The following is a 13002-nucleotide window of genomic DNA, read 5'->3' as shown; positions in this document are numbered from 1 at the left end:
TCTCATTTTCTTCATGGGTAGCAGTGAGCTGTGTTACTGCATGTTACACTTCCTCCTCACAGGCCTCTTTAGGAGGCCCTGAGATGTCAGAAGGGTAGCAGAGACTCAGGAGCAATACGATAGTCAAATATCCCAGGCATAAATCTACTGCCATGGCAACAGTCTGGTCTTCAACTAGCAAAATCCATCTTTTCTACCATTTCAACACAGAGGGCAGATAGATAGTACCAGATAGATGGTACTCCTTTCCCTTTCCTTTCCCTCTTAGTTGCCTAGATATCCTGTTCTCCCAGTCTACAGGGGACAAAATCAGGTTCTATCTGTGATTATCCCTAGTGGTGTTGGCCTGGTTTTAATCAGTCAATTGTGTTTATTAAATGCTTACTGGGTGCAGAGCACTGTATTAAGCACTTGAGAGAGTACAATATAGCAGAGTTAGTAGATATATTCCCTGTCCACAACTAGCTTACAGTTGAGAGCGGGATAAACTAAAGTTAACTGATCATATTTAAATTAATTGAATAAGCACAAGATCACCCTATTAAAGATCCCCATTTGTACATTGTTCAAATATATATTTCAGTAATACCTGATAATAGTAATTATGGTATTTATTAATCAATTGTGATGTGCAAAGCACTGGATTTGATACAGTACACTCCGATCAGACATAGTCCCTGTCCCAGTTTGAGTTCGCAGTTTAAGAGGGAGGAAGAACAGATATTTAATCTCCATTTTACGGATAATGAAACTGAGGCATAGATAAGGTAAGTGACTTGCCCAAGCTCACTCAGGAGGCAAGTGATGGAGCCTGGTTTTGGCTCCCAGTCCTCTGCTCTTTCCAGTGGGCCATACTACTTCTCCAAAATTGTGTTAAACACAATACCGTATAGAAGTTTTATAAAATGTTTGCTTACTGATTTATGAAGCAGGGAGAATCATATTTTGATGAGTGTTTTGCAAATAACACATTTTAATCTGCCAGAATTTCCTTGGTCAAAGTGGCCCCTCCCCCCCCTTTTTTGTTGTTGGGGGGGAGTTCTGGACAACCATTCCGGCTAGAGTGAGTGACTACCATTCTACCTCAGCTCTGCTCCAGAAAGCAGTAGGTGCCAATTTTCTTGCCCATGTAAAGATGTTCTATGTCTTGAGGCAGGCATAGAGGATGCATAGCTTCCTCCTTCTCTCTCCCTGGATTTAAAGTAGACTCTTCTGCACTCTTTCTGTGCTAAATCATTTTATAATGAAGTTAACTCTGGCTTATTCAGGAACAGATTATCCAATTTGGGGGTGAACCTTACTCCCTCCTGGACATTAGTCAGTTTGACTGCTCATTAGCAACACTGGAAAGAGGTGAGTGGGGGAGGAAATAAAACATCAGTGGAACAGTCAAACTCATGTTTTGCTTTTGTGTTGCATGGTTTTCTTCCATCTCACTTGCCCTAGGTAGTCAGAATTGGATTGTTTGCACTAATGCACTATGTAGCCATTTCACAAAGTAGTTTCTTGGTGGAGAATGCGACTGTTCTGCCCTTCTCTTCAAGCCTTAAATCATTTCTTTTTTAATTTAAGTAATTGGCTACGGCTGCCTTTTCACATGAGCAGGTAAGGTTAATGATCAAAGAGCTCTCAAAGTCACAATTTTATAATTAGTCTTGTGAAGTGAAAGCCAAGATTTTTGTTTTACATTCAGGACCCACTGACAGCCAAAGTGACCTCAGCATAATAGCGATGCTTTGCCGCCTTGACTCCATGACCTAGCAAGAAGTTGTCCTGGTAGCCACTGTGGCCTTGCCTGCCCATATTAGCCAGCTTTTTTTCAGAATTCCTGCTGGTCCTGCCCCCTGCGGGGACAGCCCCAACAGGAAGAAATGGGAATAGAACCACCTGGACCACCAGCAGGGTTACCGTGAGAGTAGGGATCCTGAAACAGCTTCTTTTCCTTCCTCCTTTACCGACTCAGCTACCGAATAATAGGGACAGGAAAGAACATATCTTTTACTCTAAACCTTCATCAAGTCCTTCTTAGCTGAGGGTGGTATACATATGTAACGTTTCCAATCTATCAGTGGTCTCCATGGAGCACCTACTGTGTGCACAGAATTGTACTAAGCATTAGGGAAGATACAAAGGAGTTGGTTGACGTGATTGCTGCCAAAGGGAGCTTACAGGCTGGAGGGAGAGACAGATCTTAAGTTACTTATCAGGGACTGGCAGATCATAAGGATGTTTACACAGATGATGGTGGGGAGTAGGGTGATTATCAAGTGGTTAAAGGATACAGACTCAAGTGGATAGGTGATGGAGAAAGGAGGGCAAATAGCAGAAATGAGGGTTTACTCGGGTAGGGCCTCTGAGACATGATTTTGATAGGGCTTTTAAGATGGGGAGAGTGGCGAACTGTCAGATTATGAAGGGGGAGGGAGTTCCAAATCCTCCCCCAAGACTGTGAGCATGTTGTGGGCAGGGATTTTTTCTTTTTATTCCCGTGTTGTAGTTTCCCAAGTGCTTAGTACAGAGCTCTGCACACAGTAAGCACTCAAATACGAATGAATGCATGATGTGGGCAAGGGGGTTCAGTGATAGGTTGGTGTTAGAGGATCAAAGTGTGTGGGCTAGGTTATAGTGGGAGAGGGGTGAGGTGAATTAGGAGAGGGAGAGCTGATTGCCTCAAAGCTAATGGTAAGGAGCTCCTGTTGGATGTGGAGGCCGATGGGTAATCCTCAGAGGTTTTTGAGGAGTGGGGAGATATGGACTGAATGATTTTTCAGAAAAATGATCTGGGCATTACAGTGAAAGTATGGAATCAAGAGGAGAGAGGTAGGGAGGTCAACAAGAAGGCCAATACAGTAGTCATGGTAGGATATGATAAGTGTTTGGATCAGTGTGGTAGCAGTTTTGGAAGGTGAAGAAGGGATGGATTCTAGATATATTGTGAAGGTAAAACTGATAGGATTGGGTGCAAACTAATATGAATGTTGAATGAGAGAGATGAGACAAGGATAATCCCAAGGTTATGGGGTTGTGAGACAAGGAGATGATGTTTTTTTGTCTACTTATGGGAAAGTCTGGGGAGGGGCACAGAGGTTTCTTCATAAAGAACCTGCTGAGTCCCAGTATCATCAAATACTAAAATCAATTTTAATATAATAATTTTAATAATTATGGTACTTTAAATGCTTACTGTGTGCCAAGCACTGTTCTAAGCACTGGAGCAGATACAGGTTAATCAGGTTGGGCACAGTCCCTGTCCCACATGGGGCTCACACTCTTATTCTCATTTTACCCAGAGGATTTAAGTGACTTACCCAGAGACCCACAGAATTTAAGTGACTTGCCCAAGGTCACACGGAAGGCATGCGGTGGAGCCGGAATTAGAACCCACATCCTTCTGACTCCTGGCCCTGTGATCTATCCACTAAGCCATGCTGCCTTCCCAATATCTGTCTTCCCATTTAAACTGTTAGCTCCTTGTAGGCAGTCACCAGATCTACCAATTCTGTTGTACTGTACTCTTCCTAGAACTTAGTATAGTATAGTACTTTGCACACAGTACGTGCTCAATAATACCATTGATTGCTTGATTAAGCAATTCATTTAATGTCTGGAAAAGAGCATGTTGAGAAATACAGGTACATTTGCTTGAGTTTTCAGGCTAATACGCTCACCTCTGTGATTCTGTTGGGATGTGGCTGAAGTCGTTTCTCAGGGTATGGCTGTCCTAGCTTAGATCAGGTTATCTCTCTGAGGGCAAAGATAAGATTTTCTTTCTACCTCTGTGAAATCAGTTGCCACTATACATTAGAAAAACTAGCAGTACCTCAAGAGAGGATTCATTTCAGGACCAGAAGGGAAGGAAACATGACAGAGAGAAGTGAATTGCTTGGTGAAGGAAAGAAGTATTAAGGTGGAGAAACTTTAAAGTTTAAAAATTATTATTGTACTTAAGCACTTACTATATGTCAAGCGCTATTCTAAGTGATAGTGTAGATAAGAGTTAATCAGGTTGGACATCACCCCTGTCCCACATGGGATTCAAAGGCTAAGTAGGAGGGAGAACAGATATTGAATCCCCATTTTGCAGTTGAGGAAACTGAGGCCCAAAGAAGTGCCTTTAGCACAGTGCAAGCGCTCAAATACCATAAAAACTTATCATTCAATGCTCTTCAGGTGTTACCCTCTCAATGTTTCAGTTTTCTCATTTATAAAATGGGGATGATGCCCCTAAATGTTGTAGAGATAAAAACAAAGTAAAAAATGTGAAAGTGCTTGGAGAAAAGTCTTATCAATCAAAGGTATTTACTGAGTGCTTACTGTGTGCAGAGCACTATATTAAGCACTATTAAACTATTATTAAAGGGGAAACGCTGTCCCAGATAATACAGTTGTAGTAAATAGAAGGCTTGGTGAAGCTGGAGAGGAATGCTATAAAAAATAGGCCATATTCAAGTATAAACCTGTAAGTAGTTGAAACAGTGCAACTTCAGATATTGTGTCATTCACTGTAACTCTAAACAACTTAACCGAAATGAGAACTTTCACTTAAAGGTTAACCTCCCTTCATTGGACACAACCAAGCTCTACAGCGAATATAAAAATGACCACTATGGAATCTTTTGGAATCTGTATCTACCTACTTTTTCAGACCATCTTAATACCATTCAGTACTTCAGGGTCCTCAACAGTTCAGTAGAAGGAATTAGTGTAGTATAGAAATAAATCTGCACCCCGGCCCATTGAAATTGAATTTTACTGATTGTCCTTTTCCCCCTAGCTTCCAAAGATCCTCGTTTGTATCCATGTCCTATCTACAAGAAGCCAATCCGAACTGACCAGAACTATATTGCTACAGTGGATCTGAGAACTGTCCAATCTCCTGAGCACTGGATACTGCGTGGAGTTGCCTTACTTTGTGATGTCAAGTAATGATAAATCAGTTAGTTGTCAGGTATAGTTTCTCATTGTTTTCCCTGAGGATTTGGGGAAAAACCTTTTGGGCCCAAATATTCCAAAGAAATAAGTTTCCTCTTCATAGTAACATTATCCTACATCAATAGTGTATTGGGTGCTATTCAAGATCAAACAATCAATAATATTTATCGGACACCAGCTGGCTGGAGAGTGTTCTACTTAGTGCTTTGGAGAAGCTGTTAGTAATTTTCTATCCAATTTTCTTCCTGGGTTCTTTGACTACTAAAGTGGCTTCTTTATAATAAGCTAGAGATTGAAAGACCACCACATTCCTTTTTACATTGTCAGTGAACAGAGAGCTACAAACCATGTTCTTTAAGGCCGCAAAGGTAGCTTGCTGTATGTTCTGCTTCCAAGGTTATGTAGATTTTGTTTCAGGGTTTCATCCACATCCTCTAAAGTAGAATGGTGTGGGGATGGGAGGAGAAGAGAGGCTAGCATCCCAAAGAAAAAAAAGTGGACTCACCTCTAAATAATAGCAATAATAATGATGGCATTTGTTAAGTGCTTACTATGTGCCAAGCACTGTTCTAAGCACTGGGGCAGAATCAAGATAATCAGGTTGTCTCAGTGGGGCTCACAGTCTTAATCCCCATTTTACAGATGAGGTAACTGAGCAACAGAGAAGTTGTGACTTGCCCAAAGTCACAAAGCTGACAAGTGGCAGAGCCAGGATTAGAACCCACAACCTCTGACTCCCAAGCCTGTGCTCTTTCCACTAAGTCACGCTGCTTCTCATGACTCAGAGGAACTATGTAGGATATGCAACCTTTTTTCTTTTTATTTCAACTTGGACAAACTTTTGATTTCTCTTATTTTGAAATGTTATTCCTTTTTACCCTTATATGTAAGCAGATTACCCAAATAATCATCCTACTTTGTATTTTTTTGTAACTGAGGTTTGCATGTAATAATATTTAGTGCTGAATCTCTGAGTCAGGCCCAGTTAAAGGAAACATTTTTTGGGGGGGTAGTTCTGACCTCCAGGTATGGAGATTAATAGCCATCAGCCAGTTTACTTTAGCAGGAGACTACCAGTATGGACAATACTAGTCATCTGGGAAAACACTCATTTTATTTTAAGCACATTCTGTTTTTAATAGATAAATTATTTGGGCTTATGGATGTGGTAAAATAGTAATTGTAATATGAATAATAATTGTGATATTTGTTAAGCTCTTACTGTGTGCTAAGCAGCATACTAAGTGCTTAGATACAAGATAATTGTAATCATGAACCATCTGAAGAAAAGGTATTGTAATATTGCAAGTCTTTATTAAACACTTGTTTCTGAAAGGCTGAACTGTAGCTCTCACTTTAACAGATTGGGAATATGCTATTTCACATTTCTTTTTGCACCACTGAAGAATGTTGGAATGATCTTTCAGGACTGGACATACATTTTTAAACCACTCTAAATATCAAGCTGTAAAAAATATTTCAGTTTTATCTTTTTATATCACTGCCTTTCAAAGTTAGGGCCGGACTGCTTCCGAGGAAGCAGTGAAAGGAAGGAAATGTGAAATCTGTAATGGAGGGAGACATGCCTACCTCAACTTTGGAGTGCTTCCCAACTGCTCTGTGAAAGTGTTTGTCACCCTATATTCATTGATGTTCCTAAAGTGACCTATAAGAATAACCATAAGCTGTGGTGGGACCTTATGTGGACAAGCCCCTTCTATATCTCTCTCCTCAATGACTAATCCAAAGCATACTGCTAGAGCAAATACAAAGACCATTTTAGATTTGCTCTATCCCTGACCTTCATTTTATTAGTGTCATTGAAAAGTGCACTGGTCACAAATGATAACTTTGACCTACAGGTGCTTTTATCCACTTCTTTTTATTTCCACTTTAATACTACTCATTTTAGATTGAAGATCTGTCAGAAAGAATGGGTAGAACATTTGATGCTCTGCTCTTTGCTTTTTTCTTTGGCAAGAAAGATTTTTTTTAAGATGAAAGAAGGACCCAATTGTATTTTCCCACATTTCCTCTTTTCCCCTTGGTATTTCTTTTCTCTTTATCTTCTTAGAGGGAGTAATACATTAGTGGAGTTTCAGTATCAGTTTTAACAGGGTTTAAATAAGGCAACTCACATAGTTAAAAAAAAAAATCTGGAAATTGGTGTGGTCTAAATAAGATAATTTATTTGAACTAAAGAGGTATTCATTGGTAATTCATAAGGATTTTGTGGCAGTTCCTGTTTTGTTCTATGAATGTGTATGTGTGTGTTTTTCTGTGGTATTTATTAAGCACTTATGATGTGCCAGGCACTGTTCTAAACACTGGGATAAATAATAGTGGAGCTTCCTATGACTCCATAATTTCAGCTATAAGGGTAAATGATAATCATATTACTTCTGACTAAACTAGGCCCAGCAATACAGTATTAGTAAACGCCCAGCCCTGCTGCTGGTTCAGTGGAAAGAGCCTGGTTCTGGCAGTCAGGAGACTCAACTGATAGGATCAACTGACTGAAACCTGGGTCCTAGTCAGGGTTCTGCCATTGGCTGGCTAATGTGGATAAAGACTACCCATTTACTTGATGATGGGCTGCATTCCTGCCCTCCTCCTTGTTCATTGCACTCCATGTTCCAGCAGCAGCATGACTGGCAGAGAGAACGTGATCGGTCCTGTGCAAGCCACTAGCACACTCATCAAATTCCTCTGCGCAGATTTTCGGCCCTGAAGTCCGGAGAAGCAGTGTTGCCCAGTGGAAAGAGCATGGGCCTGCGAGTCAGGGGACCTGGCTTCTAAGCCTGTGTGACCTTGGTCAAGTGACTTAACTTCTCTGTGCCTCAGACACCTCATCTGCATATGGGGATTAAGACTGAGAGAGCCCCATGCGAGACATGGACTGTGTCCAACCTGATTATCCTGTATCTACCCCAGTGCTTAGAAAAATGCTTGGCACATAGCAAGAGCTTAAATACCATCACACACACAAAAAAAGTGGGACATAGTCCCTCTCCTTCATTGGATTCACAGGCTAATAGGAGGGAGAACAGTAATTAGATCCCCATTTTACATATGAAGAAACTGAGGCACATAAACGTTAAGTGACTTGCTCAAGATCACACAGCAGGTAAGTGGTAGAGCCGGCATTAATTAGAGCCCGGGTCCTCTGACTCTGAGGCCTGCACTCTTTCTACTAGGCCCCATTTCTTCTCCATTGTAAAGGAATAATCCCATATATATGAGAACATCTGGCAACCTTAATGTTGGCAGAGAGGAGATAGAAATCACACCATTAACAGACCAGGCCTTTAGTGTCTGCCAAGAAAATTTGGCAGCCTTGAAGTTCATCAGGACTGTGACAGGCAGCTTCAGATGCGATGATTTAGTGGTAGACAGTTGGGTGATCATCAGAACAGAGCAGACAAGCCAGATTGATGGACTAAGCTTGGGAGAAGGGCTGCCTCCCCTTACCTGGAAGTTTTCTGAAGATCAGCCAACAGTCGGTCTCAAATCAGACACCCAGTATGTGCTAAGTATACCAGAGCAGCAAAGGACAGACGTTGTGCACACACCCACACTGAGGCACGTATTATCGGTCAGACACCAATCTTTCAAGCCTCCCTCACACACAGTTGGGATTTTACCAACCGAAGCATCACTTTTGAAAATTGTACACTTTCCCTCTAGCATCTCTCCTTAAATCCTTAGTGTCTCAGTCAGTATAAAAGGACTGAAATATTCAGCAATCAGGGGTATTTTGGGAGAGGGTGGGGAAGATGAAAAAGGAGAGCACAGAAAGGCTAGAGAGGTATTGTTAAAAAAGGGAATCAAAGTACAAGGACAAAGGTGACACGCCCACATGCATATCCATGTAGACCCATGGGGCCCACGGACACTGACATATGGATACATAAAGAGACACAGATACTGTCATCACCTTGCTCGGGAATCACCACCGCTGCAACTGTTCAGCGATTGCTACTGTTGCTGCCACAGGGCTAAGCTACAGGTAGGTGCAGTGTGAATCATGGAAGCTTTTCAGGCCTTCTAGAAAGGTTCCCTTCCTCCGACTGTGCTTCTGCCTGGAAAGGCCTGGGTGATAGCCAGAGGGCAGTGGCAATCATGGAAGTCGCTGGGCTGCCCCAGTCCTGGCCTTGCTAGCCTAGGAATAGGAGTCCCTACTGCAGCCTTCTCTAGCAGAAACTCAGGTCATTAGCCTGGAAAAGCCAGTTCAGCCTCAGACACAATGGCTGATTGCATCCGGGTCCTCATTCCTCCCCAGCCAAGCTGTTGCTGAACTTCTCTCTCAACTCTCCCTCCCATCTCCATCCTCTCATTTATGCTGTTACCTTCAGCTTGGAACTCACTTCCTCCCCAGAGCAGACAGATCACAGCTCTCCCCATATTCAAATCCTTCCTTAAATCCCACCTCTTTCAGCACACTTTCCCCAATTACATTTTCACTGTCACTTCAGTAAATTATAGCACTCAATGAGCTTTTTTTACACACTCCATAGCATATGCCTGATGAGTTTACTTGGATGCTGCTGTCACTATTGAAGAGGAAGGGGGTGAGATTAGACTATAAACTTCCAGTGGGAGGGATCGCATCTACTGACTCTAATTCTCTTAAGCACTTAGTACAGTGTTCTGCACAGAGTAAATGCTTAATTAATATTGTTGATGGACTGCAGAGGAGCACTGCCACGCCTGTTCCCACCTTTGACAACTGCAGCTGAGGGGCCTTCTCCCACCACGCTCACCTATAGTAGGATTTACAATGCCACCCTCACACTCACTCCCATTTTAGACTAATCTCCGAAATATGATGGTCAATCAATGGTATTTTTGGAGCACTAACTGCACAGCACTGTACTAAGCACTTGGGGATAGGACAATACAACAGAGTTGGTAGAATCGGGATGTCCAGTTACCTTATGGTTACCTTGGCCTTAGGTATTTTGACCTTGACCTTAGGCCTAGAGTTTTCAAAAGTAAATTCCAACTTTCTATAAGAATAAAATACATTTTTGAATGACTGTCCCTTTTCTGATAGAATTTTGGTGTGTATCAACCTCTGATTTTGATCCTTCTATTTGGAAAATTAATAACGGTCACATCAGTCGGCATTCGGCTACCAAAATCGGACTCTTGGCCTCGGTATCTCTACGGTTGTTTACAAAGCATCTGAGTGATAGCCAGTAGGTGTCAGCAGAGTAATCTTGCAGAAAGAGGAGGGCACGTCTCAAAGTAAATCCTCCTAACCTTTTCCAGATTAATGACAAAAATCCTTCAGCTCAGTTTATCGGAAAGAAGAGAAAGGGGCAGAAATATGGAGCTTCTCCCGGATTTTATGAAAGCTGATTCTTGTTTGGTTTCTTTCATAAGGTAAAATTCTATTCTCTGATGTACCGAAAAATGATACAGCATATGGCTCTCTTCAGTTTACAAGGCCACAGTAAAACAGTAGATCAACCTTTCATCAGTAGTACCAACAGAAAACATTATGGTGACAAGAAAAGGTTTTTTAATGTATGTAGGAGTGGATGTCTCTCTTCACCTAAGCTATGCTGATGGTAAAAACTTGCAAGAGAGATATTGCTAGTCCTCATTTCCCCTACTCTTTCCTTCCTGTGTTGCTTATGTACTTGAGTCTGTCCCTTTAACTCCTTGATATTCACCTCTCCCTCAGTCTTTAGGTACATATCTGTAATTTATTACGCTCCTTGTGGGGAAGGAATATGTCTACCAACTCTGCTGTATTGTACTCTCCCCTAGCTCTCAGTGCATGCTCTATAAATGCCACTGATTGACTGATGGATTACTATGAATAGTGCAATGCCATACCACCATTTGAGCATAATCTAATTTTAGAAGGTGAACAGAATTAAAAAAAAAACCACAATGGTCCAATCTGGCATATAGGTTCTTTACTTATTGGGTCTAAAAATAGATGATCATGATAGTGAAAAAAAGAATATGAAGGAACGGATAGATTCTGCATGCTATTCAATGGTAATTACTGGTCTTTTCAATCCTACAAGAGGAATTTGATAGTTAAATATTTGGTCCCCATTCATAGTGCTTTGCCTTAGACTGATAAGTTTGGTTTGTGGAGAAAAGTCAAGAGATCCAGAAGCCATTCTTCCCTGTGAGCTGGCCAAGGAGTTGATCTTATTTCTAGCCAGTACCAGGTGGGGAAATCTACTCTCCCTGCCCTCTATTTGTTTTATGATAAAGTGCTTACTATGTGCCAGACACTGTACTAAGTGCTGGAGCTGATACAAGCTAATTAGGTTGGACATAGTCTTAATCCCCATTTTACAGATGAGGTAACAGACACAGAGAAGTAAAGTGACTTGCCCAAGGTCACACAGCAGACAATCATTTGTTGAGTACTTACTATGTGCACAGCACAGTACTAAGCACTTGTGAGAATAAAACAAAGTTAGCAGATACGTTCCCTGCCCATAATGAGTTTACAGCCTAGCGATGTGGTGTAGTTGGGATTAAAGCCCAGATCCTTCGGACTCCAAGACCTGTGTGCTCTCTATCCACTAGGCTATGTTTTTTGTTCTCTTCCCAACCACTCTAGTGTACATGTCTCCTACTCAAAATCCACCATTGGGTCCTTTCACATCAAGAGCAGGCCCTCATAACTGGCTTGAAGGATATCCACCATTTGATCCTAATTTATCTATCTGTCCTCTTCTCCTGCTATATGCCAACTCCAGATCCTCATTCCTCTCCACCAAGCTGTTGCTGAACTTCGCTCTCAACTGTCCCTCCCTTCTCCACCCTCTCATTTATGCTGTTTCTTTCAACTTGGAACTCACTTCCTCCCCAGAGCAGACAGATCACAGCTCACCCCATATTCAAATCCTTCCTTAAATCCCACCTCTTTCAGCACACTTGCCCCAATTACATTTTCACCATCACTTCAGTAAATTATAGCAATGAGCCTTTTTTTACACACTCCATAGCATATGCCAGATGCATTTATTTGGAGTTGTAAATATTATTTCTATTCTACAATTTACAATATTTACAATTTACAATATTATAAATTTGCAGCACCTGTGAATTTACAATATTCTAGTTGCAATTATTCCCCTTCCATTAGAGTGCTAGCTTCTCTGGGCAAGGAATTTTGTCACTTTGTTATTCTTTACTTCCCAAGTATTAAGTGCAGAGTACCTTACCAAGTGGAGGCTTAATAGATGCCACAATTACTACCACAAAAACAACATATGGATTAAGGTCTTGGAAATTCTTTTGCCGGAGAGGAAATTCCATAGCTCATCACAAACTGCAGGTCCTGAATTAATTTGTATAAACAGAGTAGAAACAGGCAATTGGATTTGAAAAGTATTTGTTAAGTACTTACTACATCCCAGGCACTCTAGCAAGTGCTGTAGATACAAGGTAATCAGGTTGGACACAGTCTATGTCTCACTTGGGGCTCACAGTCTCAATCCCTATTTGATGAAATACCCAAGGCACAAAGAAGTTAAGAGACTAGGCCAAGATCACAAAGCAGACAAGTGGTAGAGCTGGCATTAGAACCTAGGTCTTCTGACTCCCAAGCCTGTGCTCTTTCCAGTAGCCCAAGCTGCTTCAGTGAATCTGACTGATGTAGGTAGTCAATATTGATTCCCTATATAGATTGTAAGCTCCTGTTGGCAGGGATCTTTTCTACCAACCCTATTGCATTGTGCTCTTCCAAAACCTTATTACAGTACTCTGCACACAATAAGTGCTCAATAAATACTAATATTTGACTAATCATTCAGTCAGTAAAAACCCATTTCTTGTTCCCCAATAACCAGAGTTTCCTTGGCTGGATAACTGGTTCATATCTACCATTTTATTTAACCCAGCCTGGATGGAAGGGAAAGTCTTTTCTGTAGGTTGTGAGTGAAACTACAATGTAAGGCTGCTACCAATTTCAAAGACAATAGTAATTCACAGGAACAAAATATAAGTATTGATTCAGTGGCTTTCTTGGGATTGTGGGCTCTACACATTTCTTTTTTATGTGAATGAAATGAAGACACTATTTCTTATTAA

The 13002-nt window shown here is 41.3% G+C and overlaps 1 protein-coding gene across 1 annotated transcript in view; it reads left to right on the top strand.

Moving 5' to 3' along the window:
• Positions 1-5455, top strand: part of DNAH5 (dynein axonemal heavy chain 5) — a 174361-nt gene extending 168906 nt beyond the window's left edge. Inside the window, exon 79 of the mRNA XM_039910642.1 lies at positions 4775-5455. Within this exon, the coding sequence (XP_039766576.1) occupies positions 4775-4926 (152 nt within the window). The 3' untranslated portion in view covers positions 4927-5455. The remainder of the gene's footprint in view (positions 1-4774) is intronic.
• The last annotated feature ends 7547 nt before the right edge of the window (positions 5456-13002 follow it).

The sequence above is a fragment of the Ornithorhynchus anatinus genome, chromosome X3, assembly GCF_004115215.2.
Source record: "Ornithorhynchus anatinus isolate Pmale09 chromosome X3, mOrnAna1.pri.v4, whole genome shotgun sequence".
NCBI lineage: Eukaryota > Metazoa > Chordata > Mammalia > Monotremata > Ornithorhynchidae > Ornithorhynchus > Ornithorhynchus anatinus.
This window is presented reverse-complemented; position numbering and strand designations above follow the sequence as displayed.